Consider the following 25,518-nt stretch of genomic DNA (forward strand, 5'->3'; position numbering starts at 1 on the left):
TCACATTGGGCCTAACATCTGGTACTGGTACGTCGCTCTACTTTGGAGCGTGTGCGAATAGGAAGGGTGGGCTTTTATTTAATTTATGGACTGGAGTTCTTCCTTGGTCAAATAACACCGCAACTTGATCTCTTTAAAATCCCAGAATTTGTCTACGCGCTGCATCAAATCTTAGAAAACCTCTCCGTGCCATTCGACGCAACCCTAGGTCGCGCAGAAACGGATATCCCTTGCAATTTGCCCTCGTTCCTCCACCTCCCGATGTACTCCAAGGACGACACTGTTCCCTCGGCCCACACGACTCCGCGAGCCTGCTTTGCCCTCTCCTTTGGTTCGTCTGAGGCCGCTTGTCTGTGTCCATTGAAGTATCCTGGAGTACATCCCGCAAGCGACGAAAAGAACGGGGCTCTCTTCGCAACCTCTTGACTGTGTTGCTCCTCTGCCTCTCGAGTCACCTCGACGATGGCCCTTTGACCAGGTCCCACTCGTCTCTCGGCCTCGGAAATGATGTACGTGACATGTCGAGCAATGAGGCCCAACATGAACACATTGTTCCCCGTGATGGTGCCCTGAGACGTACCGGAGAAAAAGAGGTTGGGAAACTCGTTTGTGAGATATCCATGTAGCGTGGCAGCGCCGTTGCGTCGCCACTTATCATCCATCGAGAGACCATTGCGGCCGAGAACCTCGATGCCGACTCGTTCCGCTGGGCTGCCTCCCGTACGGCCACCAGTAACGGAATACCCTGTGCTGAAGATGATGACGTCGACGGGATACTCCTGGCCGGCGACGACGATGCCCTTCTCTGTAGCGCTAGATGGGCCTTTGCCGTCCGTGTCAAGGAGGTGTACGTGTGACTCATTGAAAGTTTCTAGATACTCATCGCTGAATGTTGGACGTTTGCACCAAGACGGGGTACAAGGGCTTCAATTTCTTAGCGGTAGCTTCGTCTTTGGCGATGCTGCTGACACGAGCGCGCACGCCTTCCATATGCGGCAAATCCAAGGCGTGGAACCAGGTGGCCCTTCGTTCCTGGTCTTCTGAGGAGGGGTTGACGATGCCGTGAGCGGGTGATCCCATGACGGCGGAGTAAGCGGGCATACCAGTCCAGCCATCTTTCACCAGATTAGGTTGACCTGGCAGCACGGCGTTGGTCATGTGTCGGTTCAAGTTGATCTGCCTCTCAAATTGCCATCCTTTCTTGCGCGCGACGGTAGCTTTGAAAGTTTCGGAGTCGGTTTCTTGTTGACCGCGTTCCTTGACGTAGGCCGGTGTTCGCTGGACCACGTACAATTCCTTGGCGAACTTGGCCAGCGTGGGAATTGCTCCTATGGCCGTTGCAGCCGTGCCGACTATGGCGACTCTTTTGTCTCTCAAGTTCGTGAGTGTTTGGTCCTCTTGAGATCCACCGGTGACATCGTAGTTCCACCTAGAAGTGTGGAATATGTCCCCTTTGTAGGAGAGCAGACCGGGAATCTTGGGAACTTGTGGCTTTGTAAGAACGCCCGCAGCTAGGTAAGCATACTGCGCCTGGATCTTTTGTTGGATTTCAGGGTCTCCCGGACCACGTCTCTCAAAGAGACTAATATTCCAGAGCTCCTTGTCATCATCCCACTGCACGCTCTGCACATCAGACCGAAACAGAGTCTTGTCGTCAAGCTTCCATCGCGACGCAATGAGCTCCGCATACTGTCTGATTTCTGCGGCTGGGGCGTATTTCTTGGTGGGAATGTATCCAGTCTCCTCAAGTAGAGGCAGGTAGCAGTAACTCTCGAGGTCGCAGTGCAGCCCAGGATACCGGTGCCAGTACCAAGTCCCGCCAAAGCCGCCAGCGGCATCGACGATTCGGATCTCGTCTGCGGTTGCGACGCCGGACTTGATGAGATTTACCGCGTACAGAAGCCCTCCAAATCCGGCTCCCAAGACAAAGAAACGAGTGTGCCTGGCATTGCGAAATGGCGATGGCTTAGTATTCAATACTGCGTGATCTGCCCATGGATCTTCGAGAAGCGAGTGAAGTCGATCCTCTGATGCTTCGTTGAGGGGTTGAAACTGTGCGGAGCCTTCTGGCCTAAGTCTCTTTGCTTCTTCTGCATACTTTCTACGAACAGCCTCAAGCCTGTTGGGGTCAATTTGAGAGATGAGATCCTGCGGCGAAGGTGTCGAGATCGTCGTGATATATGTATAATGTAAGGTATTTGATTTGAGTTTCTCGAAATGAGTCCAATGGCAGAGGTGGTGTGAAAAACGTGTTAAGGATGAACATATGCTTGATTACTGCTCTGAATAATTCAATGATCAATTCGTTCTCGAGCCAGACATAGCGAAATTCAAGTTGATACAAGATGCCGCCGCTGCTGACCCGTGTTTGGATGATAAGGCAAGCCGCACGTCATTACAAGGCCCTCGATACGCCATCGCTCCTCGATCACACAAGCTGTAAGTCTTTGCACGAATACTGTCGGAACAACTCCGACATCGCTTCAATTACAGAAAATAGCATAAAGTGATCGAGCCTGCAATCTTTGCCAATCAGCCAATCAAGCAGTATTTGAACCACTGGTTTAGCTGAGTGTCCGGTTTCATCATCTCAAGTACAGACTTATGGGGCAGATTACAAGTTTACAACAAAATCATGTTTCAATCCACTTCAAGACCTAACATGGCGATGGCTCTTTATTGTTTTTAGTGCTTTCTTATTAATCGCAGCGTGTCAATCTCGTAACCCCATTTGGTCATCGCGAATCTTTACAATATTTCAAGTTCAGCATGATTTCTTACTCGGTATCTCGCAATGACCAACACATAACCATTTGATTTTAGGTGCCTTAAGGTAGGTAGTACAACGGCATAACACTCACTAGCTCAATCAAGAGGCTGTGCTCAACTGTGACAATTTACAGTAAATTGCTGTAGACTGCGACTAATCCTCGATCAGCTGTTAACCGGACATATTTCGCCGGCTCTAGGCACCATTAGCCCCACTTCATGATAGCGTCAATCCTACTTGTTCCTCACAGGACCCAATAACCCAACAACAATCACAGCGACATGTGCCCATTGGGTTTAGGATAAAGCCACATTATTCAGTGCTGTGAACTTACCACCCATCACCTTTAAAGAGCTCACTCACCATGTTGTTTGTTGATCAAGCCGAATAACAATATCTTACAACAATGTGTCGCGTCTGCGATCGACTCTCCTACGACCCATTTCTAGATGCCCCCTTGGACGACGAAGACGGAGAGGATGATGGCCATGGGCTTCAGGAAGTGCCGGTCGTACCATTCAGGCGTAAGAAGCCAACTCCACTCCAGACAGTGGTAACACCTGCGCCGAGCCATGATGGCACTCCGATTTTCGCCGCATACTTGGAACCAAAAGTCGCACCTGAGCCAGGTGACTGGGACTATTCGTACCAACGACGGCAAGCCCGATTTGGTATGGCGGTCTATGATACCACCCCATCAGCGACCCCAATAGTAGTAGTAGTAGTAGTAGTGGTGTTTTACATCATCAGGGACAGGTGCCCAGCTATCTATGTAACTAAGCTCCGATCAACCAGAGCGCCCTTTGGGCATATGATGTGCCGTGCCGCCATTATAGCGTACGACAAGTCAGGCAGTCTATAATGTACACTTTTCTTCTCGTGCCTAGAGCAGTGGAGTTTAGTATCTAATCCCCAGGGTCCGTTCAGTTCCAAAAAGCACGCCAGCAGGGGGTCCCTGACTCGGCAGAAGCGAATGGGTCTCTAGCAGCCCTACGCCGTCCACAGACGGCGTTGCCGCAACAAGTAACCGGCCCTCGGAGGCATATTTGCCTACGCGAGCATTTTTCTGTTTTCTTATATTTTCTTATATAGAAGATAAAGGAGGAAGGAAGAGAGAGGGGTGTGGTAAGGCCGGGGCCTCAAGGCGTCGGTGGGTGTGTGAGAGAGTTGTGAGGCGCGGGATCTCGGGCTCGCTATCTTTGCAGAGAGTGAGCCTCATAGTAGCGCGTCACACGCTCGAACTTCTCAAAGGCACCCGGGTCTCTGACCAGGGCGTACCAATAGGCTTCGGCCAGGCCTATCGGGGGCGGTAGTGGTCCCGGATCGTCCACGGTTTACAGTAGACTTCGGCATGGGTGCATTCTACAACTTTGATCAAGAGCTCCGAGCAAGGGCATATGACAGACATTTTAGGTTCCAGATGAGGCGTTTTAGACATTCCCAATTTGTCTGTTTCCGGGGCACAATCTTGTTCTATTAACGTTCGAAACAGGGTATAAATAATAAATCGGCAACGACAATTCCTTCACCAACGCCTGTTACTCCTCAGCCTCTTTCCCCTAAACTCCTGAATAGCAGTACAATAGCCGAAGATATCACCCATAGCCCCATAGCCCCGGCAGCTATTGTCCTTTTTGTGACATAAAAATAATACCTTCCATCTCGATGACCAATGCTCGTAACTTTATAGCACCACCCAGGACCATGCAGCATGCCCTCGCGATCCTCCATGTGCCTTTCTTCTTTCTTCCCTGTGCGATCACTGCCGGCTGCAGTTTTGTGAAGCTGGCAATGATGCCTTCGTACGTTCCAGAGGTTTTGTGTACAGACCGGTCGTGGTGTGATCGTAGACTGCTCGTCTGTTGACCATTCGCGAATCGCGATCGCAACTTCGCAATTCTGAGTCTTCGAGTTATGTCTGTCGATGCATCATCGGGCATGCTTGAAGGTGGTAATTTCGGATGTGAGGCATCATGGTTTCTGTCGGTCGATGTACGGTCGTGAAGGAAGCTTGCGCTCTATAGGCTTTGGTATTCCGACGTGCGAGGCTTTGATGTTCCGTGGGAGGTCTTCGAAGTTATGTGGAGGCTGCCGAGCCACCTTCTAGCATTTCTCGTGCCGAACACCTCCATTTTGTCTTGTGCCTTCGAGCTTTTGCGATCTCTAGAGGCGTACTCTATCTTTCCAGACGTTGCGGCCTTCGAGTTTGCCTTTTCGAGAGCACGCTGTCTATCCGCAGCGAGAGCCGTGTGGAGGGGCCTTTGGTTTCTTGGGTAGACAGGCATGGTTGTGACTGGAGTGATGGGATCTCAAACGGAAGTATGATCAAGGTATGGTGGGAATTTGGAGTGGAGAAGAGTTGGTTGTGGTAGATAGAAAACCGTAGCGTCTTGTGAATAGGGATTATGGATAACGAGTAGCTTGCATCAACAGTGAGCGGTATCTGGTTGGACGTATGGCTATGGTATTTATGGATACGATCTTTACGCCACGTTTACATCTGAAGAGGAACACTTGTGATTGATTCCCAATTCCTAAAAGTTAAGGAAAACAAATTCCCAAATCCCCCTGGGCCGTCATCTTTGTCGCAAAGTGCGAAAGTCCTTTGGCGGTGTCTAAGGTAAGCCACGAACACACCGACCCCGCATACTCCGAAAGTCCGAAGAGCCGGTGCAGGAAGAACAAGTCAGCTGGAGCCAGCCACATGGTGGCGTTAAATCATTCCCCCAGATTGAATGCATGCTAAGTTAGGTATAGGATTAGTCAAGGATCTTAGAGTAATCCTTACTGGGAGGAAATTGTCGATCTGCTTTCAACACGTGCTCAGATGGAAAGCAGCGCCAATCAGCACGTAGTATCTTCCGAGGTGTTGAACGCGCTACTCAACGTCATTCTCGCTTGGTGTCGAAATGTTGCTTGATAATAGTCCGACATTTGACGCCCGCGACGATGTAGGACGATACTTTTCACCAACATCACGCGCTTTCCCTTGATGACATTATTAAGCCACCACTTTTGACTATCTACCTAGGACAGAGGTCATCGCCGATTATCGTTCGCCAATATGTCGATTGAACGCGCTTTGAATGTGACCAGTACCGCCGAGGCACAAATCCTCTACGACGACTGGGCCGAAAACTATGATCGCGACCTACTAGGCGCAGACCAAGACTACGTCGCGCCAGTCATTGCCAGCGAGTACGTGGTCAAGTATGTCGGTTCATCTGCCATTGCCAAGTCGAGAATCCTGGACGCTGGATGTGGAACAGGCCTTGTCGGGGCCAACCTCGCGAAGCTTGGAGCCACGCAGATAGATGGCATAGACCTCAGCCAAGGGATGCTCAAGGTCGCTGAGAGATCTGGTGCGTACCAGTCTTTGAGCACGACAGACCTCTCCAAGCCTTTGTCTCAGGCCTCAAACTCTTACGATACCGTCGTATGCGTCGGTACGATGACCGAGGGTCACGTGGGACCCGAAGCCTTTGACGAGTTTGTGAGAATTGTCCGCCCTGGCGGGTTTGTTGTCGCAACGGTGTACGAGGCTGTTTGGGAGAAGAATGGTTATAAGGAGAAGATTGCCTCACTTGACAAGTCAGAGAAAGTCAAACTCTTGAGTGATCAGTTGGAAGACTATCGACGTGGGCAAGGAGCGCATGCGATTATGGTTGTTCTGCAAGTTCAGTGACGGATGTTAAGAACTTAAGGAGTAGTCCGTAGATGACAAACGAAAGAACCTATAATTAAAGCTATGAGGAATCGAAACTTACTGTTGCTGAGATACAGGGAAGTTAAACAGGCCCTCTTCATAATACTATGTGCAGCAAATGAAGAGTACGCTACCTACCTTGAAGTGCAGCTCTGAACCCAGCTCCATCATTCCTGGAACGTCGAAAGATGTGTCTAGATTCTGGGATTCGACTCACATTCATTGCCGCCTTTCCTCGCCACCCAACGGAGACTGACCAGCCGCCTTGAAACCAGCCTCACCGCCTGCCGGAAAACGCCCAACGCGGCGGAGCCGGGACGGCGGGGAAGAAGAAGCTGAATCCCGCGGCGCAGATCGACGGCTGGCGCGAAGCTCCTCAAGCCCTGAGCGCAGCACTTCACTCAACAAACAAGACCCGCCTTGCTAGCTCAATCGGTAGAGCGTGAGACTCTTAATCTCAAGGTTGCGGGTTCGACCCCCGCGTGAGGCTCAAATCCTCATCACGATTGGTAAAGCCACTCATCGGGTTCTTCAGTTTTCAGCATTTGTCAATTTTTTGAGTCCATAGATAAGTCCTTTATCACCCTCCTCGCTCTTTTTCACATTGAGGCAATATCCAAGCAAGTAGGCAAATTCATAAGCCCTCACTTTTAGCCCGGTGAAGGTGTAATTCAGAAACACCCTAATGCCATCACTGAGTGAACAGACATCGCTTTCGGTGTACACTAACACGCGCAAAACTCCACCTAGAAACAAGCAAGGTTCAAGAATCATCACTGACACGAGCAGACAACGAATAGACGTCAGTTCATACAGTCGAAATCATACGAGCGTGGTCATTGACGTCTCAAAAAGCATCTCAACGCAAGGGACGCTATTCAAGCCAAGATGACAAAAAAGACAAATATTGATCGACAACGGGGCAGGCTGACTGTACCCATCACCATCTCTCACACGCTTCGCCACAAGCAAAACTGTTGGAATAGGCCTACATTAGGCAGCAGGAGGTTGCTGCCGCGGTCCGTTCCAGCCACGGTGGTCCGTGTGGCTCAGCCACACGAGGGTGGTATACCCCAGACTTCCTGCCGCCGCTGGCACCTGGTTAGACTTCCACTCAAGAACAACAAGAACAAGCAATATCACCACTACAGTCGGTGATCGTTGCTACCCACGATACTCGAGTATTTTCCTTTTCCACCTGTGAATCCAACAAAAACTAATCCGCGGGCAAATACATTCGCAACACTCTCACAAGAGTTTTGGAACCCCCCCCCCATAGCCCCTTTCTCTCTCCAGCCTCCATTCGCTTCCCCACACACACGTTAGTACCCGACAACACAAACGACCTAAGCGACCTGGTAAAACAACAATCATCACTAAACCCCCAAAGGTCAGAGCGTAGCTATCGACGATCAAGGGTCCAGGCCACGGACTAAGCGAGAAAAACACTGAATCTGACCAAGGCACGCTAGAATAGCTAGGATAGCTGTTGATGACATCCCAGAACGCAAATCCCCTAGCATCAACCCCGTCCCACCCATCCCTCGATCATCGCCGGCCCGGGCTCCCGGGGATCACCAAGTTTAAACTAGCGGGTCCCCTCCCTTCAGGCTTCCCTAGTGCGAGCTCTACCTTGAGCAAGGGGTGGGAGTGGGCGGGGGATCTGAGTTGAGTGGAAATGGGGAGGTGGAGGGGGGCGGCCAAGAATGGACCGTGAGGTTCGTTCTCGTTTAATCGGCCAGTCTCCGCCAAAGACGGGCGGATGATAAGAGCCGAGCCGGAGGACCTTGAAATTTGGTCAGTGTAAAGGCACATGGGCACCAGGGAATTCCGTCCTAAAAAGAAAAGCGGGCTCCCCATCTCGATACTTTTCACGTTGGAAAGAGTGTGTTCGAGATATGTAGTAGCGGCAAGTTGAGCCGACACAACTTGAGGCTATGTGGATTGTAGGTAAAACCCAAGTTCTCAGGGCTGTTGCTGACATCAATTTCGCGCGCCATGTGAATCTAATGGCAAGGTATGTACGCAGTAGAGAGGCATGATCTATTCACACTCACTCGCTCCCAGCAAAACTTGGCTTTGGACCCCAAAGAGAAGGAAAAAGAAGGTTTCCCCATGCCATCCTTGTGTCATGTATGACACGTATCTGCCTCCGGTTCCCGCAACGACCGTGAGACTTGGCTCACTAGTCAGGGCACACCATCACACATCGCAGGTGAGGACCACTGGTGTAAAGTAGGGTGATGCTTACTACCTTCAATCACGGGCCCTCGTTGTGTCCTAGAGTAGCACAGTGGTCACGTAGCATCACTGAGCCTCCATCCTAGCGGGTAATACCACCCTCCCCGAGTGCTCTCTCCCTCCCCGGGTGAACTCCCCGGCTCTCTGGTCTCAGTTCCCTAACCACCTCACCAGTAAACCCCCGCTTCCCAGTTCCCTCTCATGGAACGACGGGTGGGCAGTCAGAAGCTAGATCGTGCTACAGGGATAGACCTGTCACCGTTGTCAAACTCGTCCAACCCCACGTGGTCGTCGCAGCAGTGCCACTATCTGAACAGCAACTAAACAAGCATTCTCAACCAACGAGAAACACGCGATGAAGCTTTACACCGTGGGGTCGGTGCGGAGGACGAGACAGCTGCACAAAAGCGCTGAAGAACCATTGAACTAGTGCAAACGACTCTGTATCAAAACTCCCGTCCATCCAAGTCTCCAGTCTTCAAGACGCAGACACGTGAGAGGCGCAGCAACTACGATTCAGAGCTCAAGACCCAGTGTAACCAACAACGTCGTACCACCTCTACGATCCGTAAACTGTCAGTTTAGTCCCTAGTATAACGACACACGTGTCACCGGCTTCTTGTTAGAAGTGTCGTGGCGCTACCCTAATGAGCCTCCCAACCAAAGCCCTGCGCCTCCCCTTTCCCGCGGAAGACCGGGGTGAGGTGCTTCACAAACCAACGACTATGGAAGAACCTCGTTTCCACGGTGGCGTGGGGCAGACAATGATTTGGGTTGTCGATGGCGCTGCCGGAGGGAGGGGGGGGGGGAAGAGAATGACAAGCCGGCAAAGGGTCGCCGAGCCGAATGTGCCAAGGCGTTGGACGGAGTCGCTGCCGAGAAAGCTCGTTGTTGACGTTGCGAGCCAAGCCTGCCTTGGTGGTGGTGTTGCGACTCTGACATTGTGGTGTTTTCGACGGACGGTGTCCCGGGGATCCAGAGCTGTGATCCCAGAGAACTCCTCGTTTTCTCTCTGTCGGCGGCCAAATCTCCATTGTCCACGCTGAATCCATGGCTTCGGTGAGATCAATTAAAGGCTCTTCGCAGCATCTTGCCAAGAACCACCTAGGTGGCTAGAATGCAAAAGTGTGTTAGTCGTAAGCCCGCAAAGTCGCTGGAACCTGCCATAGCAACCCCTCGCGATGTCCATAGTTGCTCGCTCCCACTCCGCATATCTTCAACCATGCAGCCATCCAGCTTTCCCCAGTTGTCGACTCATTCCTCACAATCCAATAATGGCCCCAGGGAAAAAGAAAGTTGTTCATCATGGTCTGTAGTAAAAGATCTCGCGAGTACCATGCCTCGGCGAGTCCCCAGGCTCATTTCTTGCTTCGTTCGTACATAAAATAAGATCCTATGTGCAAAAAAGGGTTCGGGTGCAATCGGTTGCCCCTTGTCTTTTTCCGAATTCTCCGTACAACACAACCCCCCTTTCGCAAGCCTGTGATTCAGCAACAAACAAAAAATGGTGAAAAATGATAGAAAATCAGAGATATGCCATATAGACAATGTCAACAAAAACGGAACCCAATTCCAGACCGAATCCAGCCCCATTTCATCCTCTCTGCTGGGTATTGCACTAAAGGAAAAAAAGGCCCGGCCTCTTCCTCATCCCCTGCGCCTCCTCGCTGTGCCGCGCCCATTAAGAAGAACCATCCCTATGCCATCGCCCTTTTTTTCTTTTCGAAGTGTTTGCAACTCCTTTTTTACCCAGGCTCGGTCATCCAGCGAACCGGGCCGTGAACAAAGAGAAAAAGAAACAGCAACCGGGAATAAGCTTCCGCCCTTCTCACCCCTTGCTGTTTAGATGGTGCAGACATTAAGGTGTTAACGAATGGTTTGAGGGGGGCCAGTATGGCTACGCCCGCTCAGAGTTTGGTGAGGTCCAAATGATGGAAGGAAGGAAAAAAAAGGAATGATTGGAGCAAAGTAATTTTTGTAAGAGAAAAAAGTTGATGAGGGAGAGAGAGAGAAGTTGACTGAGGAAGGCATCGTAAGCCCCTCGTGTCAACGCATTATCGTACATCGGAGTTCTTTCTTCGAATCCGGCTTACTGTCATGGGACCATCATGACAGAGACCCAATTGTAGGGGCCTAACGTGGTCTACATGGCTTCATTTCCGTGACGTTCGTGAACAGTCATGATTTGTTGCCTGGTGTTTGTTCTGATGTAATAAAACATCCAAAAAGTGTTGATATGCAGCTCTTGGGAACTCCTGTCGAGAGAAGCCCCAATCCACAGGGCCTGCCCCGTGCTGTGCTAGATCGAGCCGCTTCAAGAAGAGAGCTGAAGGTTCGATTCTCCAATTCAAACTCTCTAGATGATGTTTGCGATGCTCAACCTGTCCTGGGGCCGGCCCTTGGTGCTTGTTGTTGGGCTGTTGGTGCTACTACCCTCGCCAGGGCCCGGCATTATGCTCGGCAACGTCGGCGTGCCTTCGGTCTTGATCCCGGCGGGTAGAGCAGACGTCCAAGTCGCGGATGTTGGCGTGGGCGTCGTGTTGCCCGAGGCCAGCCCCCGTAAGGCCGCCTCAAGGCGCTCCCATCCTCCCCATTCCTTGACTTCGTCCTCGCTCAGCCCAGTTCTTTGCTCGGCGCTGAAGAGACCACTGCTGGCACCACCAGAAGCTGTGATCGATCCGGGGGAAGTCGGAGAGAGGATGGCCTCGCGTTCGCCGCCGGCCCAGACCCAGGCCGAGTCTGGCGCCGCTTGCAAATCGGCGCTGACATATGCTAGGAGCTCCTCGTCCTGCATCAGAGCCTCCTGTAGCGGGGTAGGCCAAGAACGGCCCTGGGGAGGAGGAGGCGGGGCGAATGGTTTCGGAGGTGTCGTGCGGGCAACAAATGCCGCATACTCGGTGCGCTTTGTGCCTAGTGTAGACACGAAGAAGGCGAGGAATCGTCCACAGGGGATAGCAACATCGCGTTTCGAGTCTATGGTCGCTAGAGCGCGCAGGCACGTCGTTGCATGGTCCCAGTATCCCGCCAGAAGGAGGAAGAGGGCACAACGGAAGGTGTGGGTAGTGAGGAGGGCAGTAGCGCCGTCGGCAAGGGTAGGGGTTGCACGCGAGAGAAGGGACGCTGTTTCAAGAGCAATGTGAGTGCACTGCTCCGTGGCAGCAAGATGTACATCGGACGGGCAGGTTGGAGCCAGGTTGTGGCGGTGTAATGCGAGACGAGCGTGGAGAAGGTAGGTGTAGGGCGTGAGGAGGTGAGGCGATATTTGCCCTGTGCTAGCCGTGTCGCACACCTGGGGGAACTGTCCATGGCAGGCGTTGAAGTGCGTCTCGAAGGTTGCGAGCCTGGTGGGCACCACAATAGGGGCAGCCAGTGTCTTGATCAAAGAAGAGTATGATCTGACGACGTTGATCACAGCCAAGAGGGAGTGGTTCAGGGGCTCGCGGCCAGGAGGAACCATTATGCCTCCCTCATGAATGTAATGGTCGTCCACCGGGGCAGGGAGCGAGACGTCGCAGTCAGTGTCGTCAATCAACACTGGTCGTCCAAGGTCCAGAGCCAGACTCCTGTCCAGGATGTAGATCGTCCACCATACGCGCCGTCGCATTTCGCCTTCAATCACAGGCCACGGCCCGGATTCCGAGTACAATCCCAAGTCTTGACCAGCTCGCACTGCCGTGCCCAGCCACGTCCAGGCAGCTGACTTCTGGTTCATCTCGTTGAGACAGAGAGTAACGAGAAGCAGAGCGCGTACGTTGTCGAGGACGTAGTCGTTGTTCCAAGGGTCGATCATACCCCTAGCAACTTCCAGCAGTTCCGCCGCCCGAAATGCGCGATGGGGATCCTGACTGAAGAGGCTGCCGAGTGCAAGAGCCGCGAAGAACGTCGATAACCATGCTGGCTGCACGGATTTCGTCTTGCCGATTCTGTAAAGGTCGTCGACTCCCGTCTGGAATGTTGGCCAGTGAAGGATGGGAAACATGGTGTGCGCAGAGCCGTAGTACGTGTGCAGGAGCTGTTCAGTTGTCTGCCTGGGAGGCAAGTCAGGTCTCTGGGGATCGAACAATGGTGTCGAAGGTGCCTGGCGGTACTGGGCAGGTGCCTTCCAGATGCCTCTGGAGAAGATGCGCATGTTCGATCTTGCCCGCGCCAAGTCGTGGATAGGGGCTGGCCGCTTCCTTCGCTTGATATCGGTTCCTAGCTCTGGTAGCTGAAGAGGTAATTGCTCAAGGCCATCCGGATCGACGTCCATCGCACCGTCTCGCTCCTGGAGCGCTCTCCTCAAGTTGCTGTTGTCTCGCCTGAGGCGTTCCATCTGCTTCTCGAGGTCCTGCACCTGCTTGATCGAGGACATCCGTCGGTTAGTCTCTTTGGTAAACTGGCACTTGACATTGCGGCTTGAGCACTCTGAACAACTCGTCGTCTCTGTAGCGTCGCATTTGACCTTCCTCTCCCGGCATGCATCGCAGCTCGGGTCCTTCCTTCTCTGCCTGTACGCCCTCTTCTGGGCTTGCGAAATTGGGGGTAAGGAGGCTGTTGACGGGCCAGGTGTGCTTGCCACAGAATCGGCCGAGGGCAGAGAGTCGCGGCCCATCATTGAGCCAGCAGTCACCGGCGTGTAGGGCGTGAAGGCGTTTTGGTTCATCGGTGGTAAAGGTGGAATGCCAATGGGCTGAGGTGGTGGTGCCGCAGTTGTTCTCGCTCCAGTGTTCATCAGACCTCGCGGGATGTACTGAGCAGGTTGTCTCGGAGATGTGGCAGAGGAGACTGAAGATGAGTCGTACGACCTGGTGGAGGGATTAGGAGATCGTGGATATGGGTTGTGCGACGACGCAGCCATGGCGGAGCGCGGTTCAACGGACCAGTGCTCGCGAGTCTGATTCAAAGGAGACTCCACAGGCTCCCCAAGTCGGTGGACGATAGGCAAACGGCGCTCCACGAACATACAGACGGTTTGTCGAGGGTTGCGGTTGGAAGATTGCCGTGTACTGGGCCCAACACTCGGCTAAGGGTCCCGAGACGTTATGTGGACAGACGATCTCTTTTGTGCGCAATGCAGTATCCTCCGGGAGATCAAGTGCCGTGTTCTGAAAGTCGAGCCTTTCCAAGATTCGTATCTCTTCGCGTCCGGGCAACGAGCGCACAGCGGTAATCCTCGGCGATGTTGAAGCGTACCCGTTGTGCTGTAGCTCTGTGTGACTCAAAGCCGGCTAGATCCTCAATGCCCAATGGCTTGCTTGTCTGAGCTCCGCCTTCCGAGTACAGGACTGCAGAGCAGGCGAGAGAGGCGCGGCTGCCGTGCTGTCTGATACCACTGTCGAAGACGCTGACACCAAACGGCATCTGTTACGCAACAGCTTGATTAGCGGATAGACTCTTCGTGATCCGTCGAGAGGGCTGTCGGCTTGTATGTTATATGCAAGCAGCGAGCAAGAGTCTAAGCAAGCGTAGTCAAAACGAAAGAGGGCGGCGTGGGTCGTGGAGGAAGGAAGCCGGTAGGGGGAGACAAGCACCAGATAGATGTAGCTTGGGCGGAGGGTAGAGAGATGTAAAGAATGACAAGCTGTGTGGCTCTGCGGGATGGTGGCAGAAATGTAAAAGACTAATAGCAAGCGGTGTCTAGTCGGAGCAACGAGGAAGCGGGTAAGGTAGACGGACAAGGGAGGCTAAGGCAAGGCAAGGTATGGTGGTCTTGGGCCGTCATGTCACTCGACAGGTACAACACCGCCGGAGGTTTTAGTGACGATGGTTTGTGGTGCCCTCGAGGCATCAGGTCTGGATTGGATCCGGGGCTCTCCGCGCCTTGAAAGCAGAATCGGAAATATTATCTCTGGAGAGTGGTGGAGGGCTGGACGGGATCCCTGCTGCCGCTAAACCCAGGAAGCAAGGAGGAAGAACAGGGCTGTGGAAGATGCTCATCAACCAAAGTAACTAACGTATTTCGACCGGAGTGTGGGCGCTGCTGGGATGCCAGGGTCCCGGTCCAAGAGAGCAGGGGGTCCAGGAACCTCGGACAAGTCACCAGGAAACCCCATGATCCCTGCCTTCAAGCAGCGTCGACACCAAGGATTGGTGATGGCGAATCGGCAACAGCTTCGAAAATAAGGTCGCTGTGCCGCGACTCAATGGCATTTCCCGTCGAACAAGCCCACTTGGACTCTGCTAGGGTGCTTTTCTCAACCTCTTGCGCAGGAGGCAGGGGGCAATGTGAACCGTGAACGTTGATGGTTCCCAAGACAAAGATTCGGGTTGAAAGGGGGCTGATAAGTCGATATGGCTTGACTTGTATGATCGTGGGTACCACGCGTCGAGCTCCCTCGTCGGGAATTTTGCAACAGGTGGGCTGTACCAAGACAGGAGAAGCCGCTATAGATCCTGATCCAAAGGACAGCGGGCTCTGGGATGGAGGCACATACGTATGTAGGTGAAATTTGCCCTTATGCAACCCTCACCCACGCTTAGAGGGGGGCAACTTGGGAACAAGAGAGAGGGCTTTGAGGTAAGATGCAAAGGGTGTTGGGGTGCAATGTGGATGGGTGTAGAGAGCCCGTCGTTGGTTCGGTTGGCTTGCTAAGGTAAAATCTGCAGGAAGCTCTTCCGCTTCTGCACTCGGTTGCAGGAGACTTGTTGTTGGAGCTGTTGAGAATCGACCGGCATTCTTTCGGGTTGTACCACTGACACTTTGGTGCTGTGGGCTGAGGGCGACTATTTTAGGACATGATGTGCATCGAGAATCCTCCCAGCAATCTTTGCAGCAGCGTGCAGATGGGCCAACTTGGTCCAGGTCGTTTCCATTCTCCTCTTTGCATCTGTCCCTTGTCTCGCCATCATCTTGTGTGTTCTGCGAGGTCAGGCTGGAGGCAACGCCGCAAGAGAACAGCCGACAGACGAGCCGACCACGACCAGCCTGGGCGATGGACGTGCGCTTGATGAGAAGGGGCCGCTAAGCCGTTCGTCGGGAGCTATCGAACAATGATCATCGGGGGATTTCGCTGCTACTGGCCGCGATGAGACTATGAGTCGATTGGGTGTTTGGGCAGGCATGGCCTTGGCCACGCAACCGCGTCCCGATCTTGTCATAAAATCTGGCGTAAGGTAATGTCTGTGGCTGTGCTAACTAACGGTCGAGGTTAAGGGCGGGCGACTAGCCGATACCCGGGCCGGGCGAAGATGGGGTTTTTAGTAATATGGACAGGAACAAGGACATATTCCGGCCCCAGACGGGGGGGGGAACGAGACAAATGAAACATGTGGCATACGCACCAAACTTGACGGTTGACTTTGAGGCAAGCTTCTGTGTTCCAGACCGTTTTGCTAAGCTGCTATTGATGAGCTTCGGAATGTTTGCGGGCTACGAGGTGGTGTTCCGCGTCGACGTAGTGGCTCGTCCGCGGTTTTCTGCAACGGCCAAGCACGTGGTGCGTCTATTGCTGACACAAAGAGGCAATAAGCATATCTCAGTGACAGAACCAAATCCCCGACTGACGTTTTATCTCTCCGAACGACGTCGATGGACTGGCGCAGACTAGGTAAGAGTGATGTACAAGCAGCCGGCCGCTGCTCAGTGCTGGCAGGTTTCTCAAACGTGAGGCGTTGGAAGGCTTCGAAGGCCCTGTGTCAAGGGAAAGGCTTGGTATCCGAACTGGGGTCCTCGCACCGCCTCGTGGTGCTCGTCGTGCTTGTCGAACGCCTGTCGACCAATTCGAGACTCTTCTCCGGGCTGTTGGCTAGGGGCTGAGATTGGCCGGGGGGAGGGTTAGGAGCGGGAATCTGCACGTTACCGCAAAAGAATACGGCCGGCTGTGCCCACCGGCCACGCAACAGGCGTGATGTTGCAAGGGTCTGATGAGCTCGTTGCTGCTAGTGGCAGGGTGGAATGTGACGGGTTTGACAGGCCCGAGGCCGACGGAACCGCTATGCGGCAACAAATGGGCTTCCTTCCAAAATCTTTTTGCCCGCGTTCCTTTCCTAAGGCAAGATCGGCCAGCCAACAACGGAAACCGGGGAGTAGAAATCTGGCAGAGGAGATGTGCTGCAGTTGGTTCAGGGTTGTCTTGACTCTATTCGTGAAAGAGAGAAAGCTAGAACCAGATTTGAGGTGCGAAGGCGACCAAGAATGTCTCAGCGTGTTTGTCAATTTCGGGTCTTTTCAGGAGGGCAAGTTTCCCTGAGCTGGCTGTAGGAATCTTGAGTTAAGATTTGGGGCCACCGAAGTAGAATGTGTCAGGACTCGGGAGTCCCAAGACTGAGGGGAATGACACCTAACGATGAGGGCCAGAGAAACAGCAGCTTTCACAGTTGTGGAGAGCACCGCTGTCGCTGTTGCGGGCTGGGTTGATAAGTGAAGGCAATAAAGCTTGGCTACTCCGGCCTGCTGGTGCTGAATGCCTGGATGCTGCTTGGCGATGTCAAGTGAAGAGCCTTCAAAAGATGGCAAGATTTGCGGCCAGTACGGTAACGCGTAAGGGTCAGGGGTGATAGAAGCCAACAGGGAGAAGTACGAAGATGCCCGCGATATGATGGTCGTCGTAAGGTGGGTAGCGGCAACAATGATCCCCGAATCGAGGAGAGAAGGTATAGTTGGCGAGATATGATTTTCTGGAAGGCAATGCAAAACAAGTCTGATGGGTTTGTAACGCATCTAAACCTTGATTCTCGACTAAGAGACGCGACTATGAGAGATTCGAATCGAACATCCGTAAGAAGGTACCGTCCCCGTGATAATAAGGCCAAACTTTGACAAGTCAGAATCTCTACACTCCTCTTTGCCTGCGCTGTGGGCTAAGGGAGGCAAAATCCGGATCCATCAAAGCAGTGACGGCCTGGTGTAAGAGACGCAACTGGCCGGCCAGCGATCCCACGCACCAACGCGCCGGGGCCGGGACGGATCAGCATTTCCTGTGGTGGAGCCATCCCTGCAACGAGGTGTGGGTGAGCCTCTGTGCACCTGGCCAGCGTCCGTCCGTGTCTGTCGTCCTGTCTTCTTTCTATCAAGGAGCCGATCAAACGCCGTCGGAAAGGGAAGGTCAAAGGCAACGGACGGTACTAAGAATAAGCCATTGCTGGCGAGGGGGACGCTGAAAGTTGAGCTGGTACACTACATCGTTCATCCTGCCGCAAGTGATAAGTGGCAGATGGAGATGAGTGTTGGTTGATAACCCCGCAAGCTCGACTTATTAGCTTGGACATGAAGGGTAGGAGCGGCCAGACGCGCCATGGCCTCTCGAGGGTCTTCCTGGGCCAGGACTTCGGACACCGTCCGTTACGTGAGGCACGAGGCAAAGACATGGCTTGCCGCTTGTCAATAACTGCAAGCCTGCGGCGGCGCGGCGGCGGTGGCTTGCCTGTGCGCCTATGTGCGCCATAGAGGGCGTGAATATCTTGGGTGAGCGGGACGGGTGGTTCCTCAGGGCCTAAAAGCAACTGTGATTTTGAGCGTCAAAGTCTTGCAGGTGCCTGTGCCCTGTAGAGGTGGTCATCAATGGCGTTGAGAAATCTGCGAGATTCGAACGACGCTAGCTCATTCCCCCCCCGTTGCGTGGTGGCCTGGTCCACATGTTTGGGATGTTGGGGCCGTGGAGCAAGGCGGCGCTGGGAGTTCGAGGAGATGGACTCGAGTCAAGGTTGGAACTGTATCGTCTAGGGTCAGGGTCCTTATCCTTGGCCGGTCTGTTCCTGTCCCCGTCTGTTCCTAAAGGGAAAACATCGGCGGGGAATCGGGACGGCTAGGATCCCGGGCAGGGGTGCGCAATGTAGTAGTTCTTGGGAAGTCAGAAGTTCAGAACCCGTGGATCTCGAAAGGCCTGCGGTTTCCGTATCTTGATGTAATGATTTTGATGACAACGTCTGTGCCGAAACTATCATCACAGTTTGAGTTGCGACTGTGGCGCGCACTAGCCTCGCGGAAGCAAGTAACGGTAAATGTGAGGATATGCGAAAGAGGCATGCGAAAGATGGGATGAGACAATGCCCATGGGCTATTATCAGTGCTAGTAGCTTTGCCAGTCACTTCGTGTTCGTATGACATCGGCCGCATTTGGTCAGGTCAAGTCGTGCTGCGTGCCCCTCGCCTCTCAAGAGTGATGTCTCGAAAAGTCTCGCATAGCAAAGGTTTTGGAGTGCGTATTGGGGCATTCTTCAAGACCATGGTTGGTATCTGTAGTTCCGAATTGGAGCGCTGGTAATTAGCTTCTAGAGTGGCAGGCAAGTCCCGGGCCGTGAGACATCATTCTCGACTTTCCTGTCTGATGAAAAGGATGGGCGACAGCAATCCAAGGCGGGAGGGAGAAGCTCAGCCATTCTACCGGCGGCGTCGGCCGGGGAGAGGGCGGCAGACCAAACGGACCTCCACAGCGGGCTGGTTGAGTTCCGCCCACACAAGTGTGTGGGGCAACTACCGGGATACGCAAACTCGCTTGGAGAAAACTGGTGAGTCGTGACGAGGTAACCGAAGCTAGATTTGGGCAGCAAGCGTTCGAGTTCAAGCTTCTTTCCTAGCGGCATCGCCTCGATGCCGGTGTTGGATGGTTGGCTCGACGGATGGACGGTGCGTCGTCGTTGACGAAAAGTGATGGGCACGGTGACGTGACAGCCCGATGCCATTGGAGAAACACCAAGGGGGAGGCGAGAGACGAGCCCGAAAGCCACCGGGCGTTGGGGTACAGACTGTGAAGACTAAAGTTGGTTGTTCACAACCTCGTACGGCCACCATACACAGTTCCTGGTGCCACTACCATGGCATGTGCAGCTCATCGCCAGTAACAGAACCAGGGGTTATAGCGGTTGCCAGAACCAGGCCTCGACTCCGAGTTCCGAGCTGTTGCACGGGAGGGTGTTGAGCCGTGGCACCGTCCCTGTTGGTGTATGGATGTCGCGTGTACAATGGAGATGGCGCGCTGTGTCTCGCGGGAAGGGGGCGGCACTCTCCCTGCGGAGCCGCTAGATAGGTAATGGGTAGCTCTATTCTATGTGGCTGACGGTGGGAGAGAGAGCGAGAGAGGGAAGAGTCGACGGTCAACGAAGAGCATACGCTCCAAAGTAAGGTTGGTTGGTGGCAGCTCTGAACTTGTGTGCTAGTTCATCAACGGCAGTTTCAAGAGCGTCTCCGGCAGGCTTCTTGCTGTGGCTGACTGCCAGCCTTGGACTCCAAAATCGTTATAATCCCGGGATAAGGCGGCAAGACAGAAGCATTTGTGCCCATCAGTGTTCATCTGAGGAGGGATAGAGTTGAGAGAGTCTGAGTCCAAATGTACCGCATGTATAGAGGAAGTGAAGCGGGAGCCAAGCTCGTCTGACAGTCGCAGGCCCGTTGGTGCCCGGGCTGAGCTGGTTCACTGAGAGTATGTCAAGAATAGCAACAACCAGAAAGTCATTTAGTTATTGCTTGTTTTGATTAATCAGGCGAAATCATGCCATTCCCAAACGAGAGACGACGAGTGGGAGGACGGAACGGCTTGATTGTGCCCCATTTGGAACAGACGAGAAAAGTGTAGTGTCTCTTATGAGTCTGGTGAGTAGGTGGACAGCTCAAACTTCAAGGCCGTGAAGTAACAATCGCATGCTCTGCGATGATCCAGCCGGTGTGCTGGCGTGAAAGAGTTTTCTTCCAACCCCCCCCCCCCCCCCCCCCCCCCTTCTCTACTTTTGCCTCTTGATCGTTGAGAACAGAGCTTTCAACGGCATGTTTCTACTCGGCACCGGTGCCCATCGTGCGTGCACTGGGGATAAGGCGGCAAAGAAACAAGTGGCATCCATGCTGGTAGATCCTTGTTAGTCGAGCAGAGTTTGTTCCCCTCTCGGCCCCAAGCGACGGTGGTGGTGTTGGTGTCGATGAAGAAGAAGATGGTGGTGGGTGAAGAAGGGAACGAGATGGTGGTGCTAGGAATAGCACGGCATGCTCCGTGCCGGGCGAGGTACGGATATCAACTCAAGTCTCGATGGCCCGAGGCTTGTTGCCTCCTTGGATTCGTTGGCCCATTGGACCATCAGTCCATTGGAGTGACTCGAGCGTTGGTACGATTACTCGAGGATTACTGTGTATCCGTAAGAGCAGAGGGCTCAGGAAGGGACTCCCAATATCGAGGCTGGATGCTAGATGCTGGATGCCGGGATGGAGAGCAATTTTGCGTCGGCTACATTCGCCGTGGTGTACGAAGTATCCGCAGTCCGCACAAACAGGTCGGCATTTGGTTGATTGAGGAGCAGGGAGGCTTGCTGCAAGTGGGATAAAGATGGACAAGATCGTCCCCCCTGGGGCATGGTAGGAGACTAGGAAGTCTGGCACTCTGGGTCTCTATTCTGGGAGAATGGAGAATGGCCAGAATTGAATGCTGGGAAGGTCACCAAAGTGTGAAGAAGAGCGGTTGAATGGTTAGCTTGTCAAGAGGGAAATGCCCGCCCGTCTCCTGTCTGCCACTCCTCCCCCACTCAGCGTTCCCAATTGAGGTGTTCTCTCTACGGGGTACGTACTTCTCAGAGCTCAGGGTCACTGTCACCCTGAGCCTTCCATGAGGTGAGTCCCTGGCACCTGCCCTGAGTCCCTAAATGAGGCCTTAAGACTGAGGCAAGAAGTGAGACGATGGGAAAGTGGAGAAAGTGCGCGATGGATGGGAACTTGGGTAAAGATACGTACCTTATAAAAAACCTAAGGTACGGAGTACTTGGGGACTGACTTGGATTGGAGTCGTCGGGTTGGGTGGACGGGTGGATGTACTTCCGCGTCTAATACTGTGAGGAAGGTACCTAGACCTCCCACCTACCTGCTTCCTGTTGCACTTCCAATATCAACCAAGCATTTTGATATCAAAATCTCTTTGCGCTTTCTTCATCCACTCAACAATGGAAGGTATCAGGTCATGGCTATACTGTTCTGCTGTGGGCAGTAACGATGAGATGCAACGCTGCAATAATGGCCTGAGGTACCGTTGCAGAGAAAAAAAAATGTGCCTTGCATGCGTGTAAGCCATAGTATCCAGGTACTACTTCTCTCGATGAGATTGACTGTGAGATCGGCGCCTGGAGCCAATGGCACTCGGCAGACGGCACTTGCCTAATCTCCTGAGCCTTATGCACCAATGGATCAAGGTTCATTGCCAGTGTACGGAGTACTCTGCTGTCTGTATCCGTATTGTAGGGTTTTGTTCAACTTCAGCCGTCTTTCCATGATCCCAGGGGCCAGGGCACCGGTCACCGGTGCCGGAGTCGTGCAAGGCCAGCCGCCAAGCAGGTGAAGTGGGAGGGTGTCGTGGACTCGTTGTGGGTGCTTTCCGGACTCCGGCTTTATGGCACTGGTATGATTGATTGAGATGAGGTCTCGCAAAGGCCAGGTTCCGTACGAAGTACCCCGTGCCGCAGCCCAGACACCTTTGGCTTAGGTAAGGCAGGCAGGATTGCTGCAAAAACTGAAAGACTACAACAGTTCACTCTTTCCTCGACTTGGAGACTGGAGTCTGAGTGTTCCTTCCCAGCTTCCCTCCATGATAGTGGGATAATATGGAGCAAGTACGTAGTTACGTACCCTGGAGCCTTGGAGTCTGGAGTCTGGATTACGTACGCCGCTAGTCCCGAACCAGACTAAACACCTTCCTCTGACAGGGAGATCCTCCGATGTGCCTCCGTACGCACCCACAGCTCCGTGCTTACTCGGTCTCGTTTCTTTCCATCTTCAGACTTGACTTCGACCTCTCACTACGGGGTACCAACCCACCATGCCAACCCCGACCCTAGACGACGCAACAGCTGGAGCCGAAGCTGGATATGCCAATATGGGACTTGACCTGGACCTCGAGTCTGGACGCTGGGCGCTGGAGCTACCTTCGAATCAGACTGGTTGACTGGATCCCGACTACTCGCTTTGTTCCATTCTTTCTTTCTGCCAGATCCCACATCCCTCAAAGTCTACCTTACCTCTTCATCAAAGTTCAACAACTTCTCTCTTCTGACAGATCCTTTCAACTACCCACGCGGGCACTTCTCCGCCCTCTCCAATCCTATCAACCGTCTCTGACTCCCTATTATCCGGATACTTGCGAGTACTCTGTACACCGTACATACGGTCACATTTCCGCATGTCCCACATGGTGTACGAACCAAACTCGGCAAACCCATCCGTGGCAACTTACATTCAAATCGACATCAAGCCATGGTTCGTCGTCGGCTACAGGCGTTTGCTCCAACTCAAGAATCAGGGAGAAGCCACGACTTAAGATGCTCCAGAGCAATATACATGCTACGCATATGCCGGAAGCTCAGCCGAACCCTGAGTTTCAAGCCGTTGAGTTGTTGGGCGTCGATCTGCAACCAACTTACAACGTACGAGTACCACTTGCTGCTTCCGAGTCCAAGGAATCTCGAACCCGCACCGTGCCGGACGACATGGTCATGGCTTGATGTTGCGCCTCGGCCATTCTCTCTCTCTCTCTCTCTCTCTCTCTCTCTCTCTCTCACCACTGACGCCTCTTCACTGTTTGCCCACCCTAAATTGCTCAACACGATGCGTATGTCTGTCGTATTTTCTTTCTAGGACCTGGTAAGCTCTCAACCTGCGGCTTGGGATCTGCGTCGGCGATTCAGAGACGTGCATCAGTTCCTTGACCACGGCTGGCAGCGTCTATATTTTTCCCAGGTCTGCGCGAAGTATCTGGCACAGCCGGCAGATCCTATAGGTCGCAAATCACAAGATACCACGGTGGCAAGCTCATGGATCATGCCTGGCCCCATGGCCCCTCTCCGTTGCGCGCCCACGTTCGCATACCTCACGCAGTATGTACGAAGTAATACAGTACGGATACACCACACCCTAATACTTCGTACACAAGCCGATGTGCGAGCGAGCCACCCGACTATTTCAACGGCCTCAACCGAACACAATTAGACTTTTCCCACTCGCCTGGCCTGCCGAAGCAACCAGCCCGCACGCCCGCTCTTAGCCCTTGGGATTTGAAGTGCCGGCTGCACATCAGCAGTCTTGCACCGCACGCCGCACTGCCATGGCTAGAAAGCCACCACTGCAACCCACGCATCTGTCTCCAGATCGTCAGCGGACAGCTCTAGCACCGAACGCCGCTTTAAGTGCGACAAAAACTACAAAGCACATCACCCAATTACCTCCAAAGACGCTCACACAACGCAGTGAAGGTATCCGCACATCCACAGTTTCCACGCTACGGCAACTTGCTTCTGCACTCTCGCCCTGCTTCTGCCGATCCAGGAGCCGTCGGCCCCACCCACGCCGCCAACCATTACTTGGTCCCGATATCCGTCTTCTCGGGGTCTTTAAGAATATAGGTATCAGTACGGATACTTACAAGTGCGATGACTAGGTAGACTGCCTCATCATGTAGGTTTGGCTGGCACGTCCAACCAAACAGTTGAGCAATACGTGTATCATTCCTTCCCGTTCGCCACGTTTGTCCGGTTTTGGCAACCAGAAGCCAGGATCTCTTGGAAACTGGGCATGCCAGGCAAGATTCAGCGAAGGGGGTTCCGCCAGCCGGGGATTTTGATGACGACCGCCTCCTGGGCTAGTGGCAGTGCTACCGAGCCCGCAGATTGACAAGCTCATATCCACAATCCACTCGATTCGAGGGATTCCGTCCCCGTAACTCCTGATCAGTCGGCAACATCCGGATGTTCCCAAAAGCCCTTAAAGTGGCTCCATCGAGAATCATATCCTCGCCATGTCACGACCATCCAATTTCCCCGAATCATGTCCCACAAGCTCCGTTCCTGACGGAGAACACGCACGGATGTCGCTCGCCAGGGGAAATATCGCCGTGGGGGGGGGGGGGGGGGGGGGTCGTCAACGCTAGTGCCCTGGGTGACAGGGCCACAGGATGGCCAGGCCTGGCCTCGAACCGTTGACAGCGAACCCACGAACAGGCAGCGTCCCAATGTCATCTTGCGGCTTGCCTTGGCCCGCGGGTCTTGAAAAGATTCGCTGCTCACTGCTCCGATGCGAAGCCCTTCGACTTCGATCAGTTGCCCGGGGGTATATCTGCAACGGCCAAGTTCCCGCTTGGATACCGTGGATACTGGGAAACTAGCTAGCCAGGCTCGGCTTCTCCAACATGCCATTGTCAAATTAAGCTGGCGCTACGGATACCTAGGTCCTAAGGTTACGGCCCAGTGTCCACCGTTGGAAGAGCATTTCAGCGAGTGGCCTGCCCAACAGCATCCGTTCGGCTTGAGCCCCGAGAGCGGCTGGTCTTTGCATGGCTCTAGCAGGCCGCCCCAGCAGAAAACATCGAAATCGCTGCCGGTGGCCGAAATTTCCTCCGACATGCTCGCCAGGACTCCCACGTCCCTCGTTTCTTTTCCTACTTTCTGCCTGACTGCCACGCTTTTGGCGTAGCATTGGGCCCCGTCACGGCAGAGTAGCCTCGCAACCATCATGTCACGGGTGACAGACTCCATATGGGTAGTGTACGGAGTACGGACACAGATACCTACACAGCACACTACCGGTACGGATAGACTACGGCTGGGCTGGGAGCCCTCAGTTCCTGTCTGCCTTATGAACCCCCATCAACTAGGTATACCTACCTATACCAACGGTACATGTCTCAATGCATCGTGATACATGGGCTCTTGCTCGGTCAGTCAGCCGAGGGCGAGCAAGCCGACACGGCCAATAGCAAGACTTCAATTCCCCGGGCGGTGGTCGATATCATCGTGGTTGCGCAAGATTTGATCTCGCCAACCGCGTCTTCCCGCCCTGGAACGCTCCGCATCCGCCATCATGTGTCGAGAACTGGTTAATTGCCCCGGGCCCGGTGAGGCCCTGTCCTTGTCAAAATATGCTCCT

The 25,518-nt window shown here is 53.6% G+C and overlaps 5 protein-coding genes and 1 non-coding gene across 6 annotated transcripts; 3 read left to right on the forward strand and 3 right to left on the reverse strand.

The window, feature by feature from the left end:
- Positions 1-164: 164 nt before the first annotated feature.
- Positions 165-3,563, reverse strand: BDP81DRAFT_507213 (uncharacterized protein; the record flags this gene model as incomplete). Its single annotated transcript, XM_060595677.1, has 3 exons — positions 3,105-3,563; positions 920-2,119; positions 165-885 (listed from the first exon to the last, which is right to left on the reverse strand). Exons 1-3 carry the CDS (start codon positions 3,134-3,136, stop codon positions 165-167), a joined length of 1,953 nt encoding a protein of 650 aa, XP_060438633.1. The 5' UTR covers positions 3,137-3,563.
- Positions 3,564-5,631: 2,068 nt separating this feature from the next.
- On the forward strand, positions 5,632-6,601 carry BDP81DRAFT_441073 (S-adenosyl-L-methionine-dependent methyltransferase). Its single transcript, XM_060591570.1, has one exon. The coding sequence runs from the start codon at positions 5,835-5,837 to the stop codon at positions 6,453-6,455; it is 621 nt and encodes a 206-aa protein (XP_060438634.1). The 5' UTR covers positions 5,632-5,834; the 3' UTR covers positions 6,456-6,601.
- Positions 6,602-6,888: 287 nt separating this feature from the next.
- Positions 6,889-7,319, reverse strand: BDP81DRAFT_145046 (uncharacterized protein). Its single transcript, XM_060581878.1, has one exon. The coding sequence runs from the start codon at positions 7,248-7,250 to the stop codon at positions 7,008-7,010; it is 243 nt and encodes an 80-aa protein (XP_060438635.1). The 5' UTR covers positions 7,251-7,319; the 3' UTR covers positions 6,889-7,007.
- Positions 6,894-6,966, forward strand: BDP81DRAFT_t353. The gene has a single exon. It is a non-coding gene; the product is annotated as a tRNA-Lys (tRNA).
- A 3,754-nt stretch (positions 7,320-11,073) lies between the features above and the next one.
- BDP81DRAFT_333747 (fungal-specific transcription factor domain-containing protein) lies at positions 11,074-13,659 on the reverse strand (the record flags this gene model as incomplete). Its single annotated transcript, XM_060585695.1, has 1 exon — positions 11,074-13,659. The coding sequence occupies one exon, from the start codon at positions 13,657-13,659 to the stop codon at positions 11,074-11,076; it is 2,586 nt and encodes an 861-aa protein (XP_060438636.1).
- Positions 13,660-22,458: 8,799 nt separating this feature from the next.
- Positions 22,459-23,129, forward strand: BDP81DRAFT_441079 (uncharacterized protein). The gene has a single exon (XM_060591571.1). It carries the CDS (start codon positions 22,470-22,472, stop codon positions 23,100-23,102), a length of 633 nt encoding a protein of 210 aa, XP_060438637.1. The 5' UTR covers positions 22,459-22,469; the 3' UTR covers positions 23,103-23,129.
- The last annotated feature ends 2,389 nt before the right edge of the window (positions 23,130-25,518 follow it).

The sequence above is a fragment of the Colletotrichum phormii genome (assembly GCF_030913505.1).
Source record: "Colletotrichum phormii strain CBS 102054 chromosome Unknown BDP81scaffold_34, whole genome shotgun sequence".
Taxonomy (NCBI): domain Eukaryota; kingdom Fungi; phylum Ascomycota; class Sordariomycetes; order Glomerellales; family Glomerellaceae; genus Colletotrichum; species Colletotrichum phormii.

Excerpts from the sequence above, each read along its gene's own strand:
- BDP81DRAFT_145046 (XM_060581878.1), bottom strand. The coding sequence starts at position 7,250 with ATGATTCTTGAACCTTGCTTGTTTCTAGGTGGAGTTTTGCGCGTGTTA.
- BDP81DRAFT_441073 (XM_060591570.1), top strand. The coding sequence starts at position 5,835 with ATGTCGATTGAACGCGCTTTGAATGTGACCAGTACCGCCGAGGCACAA.
- BDP81DRAFT_441079 (XM_060591571.1), top strand. The coding sequence starts at position 22,470 with ATGCCAATATGGGACTTGACCTGGACCTCGAGTCTGGACGCTGGGCGC.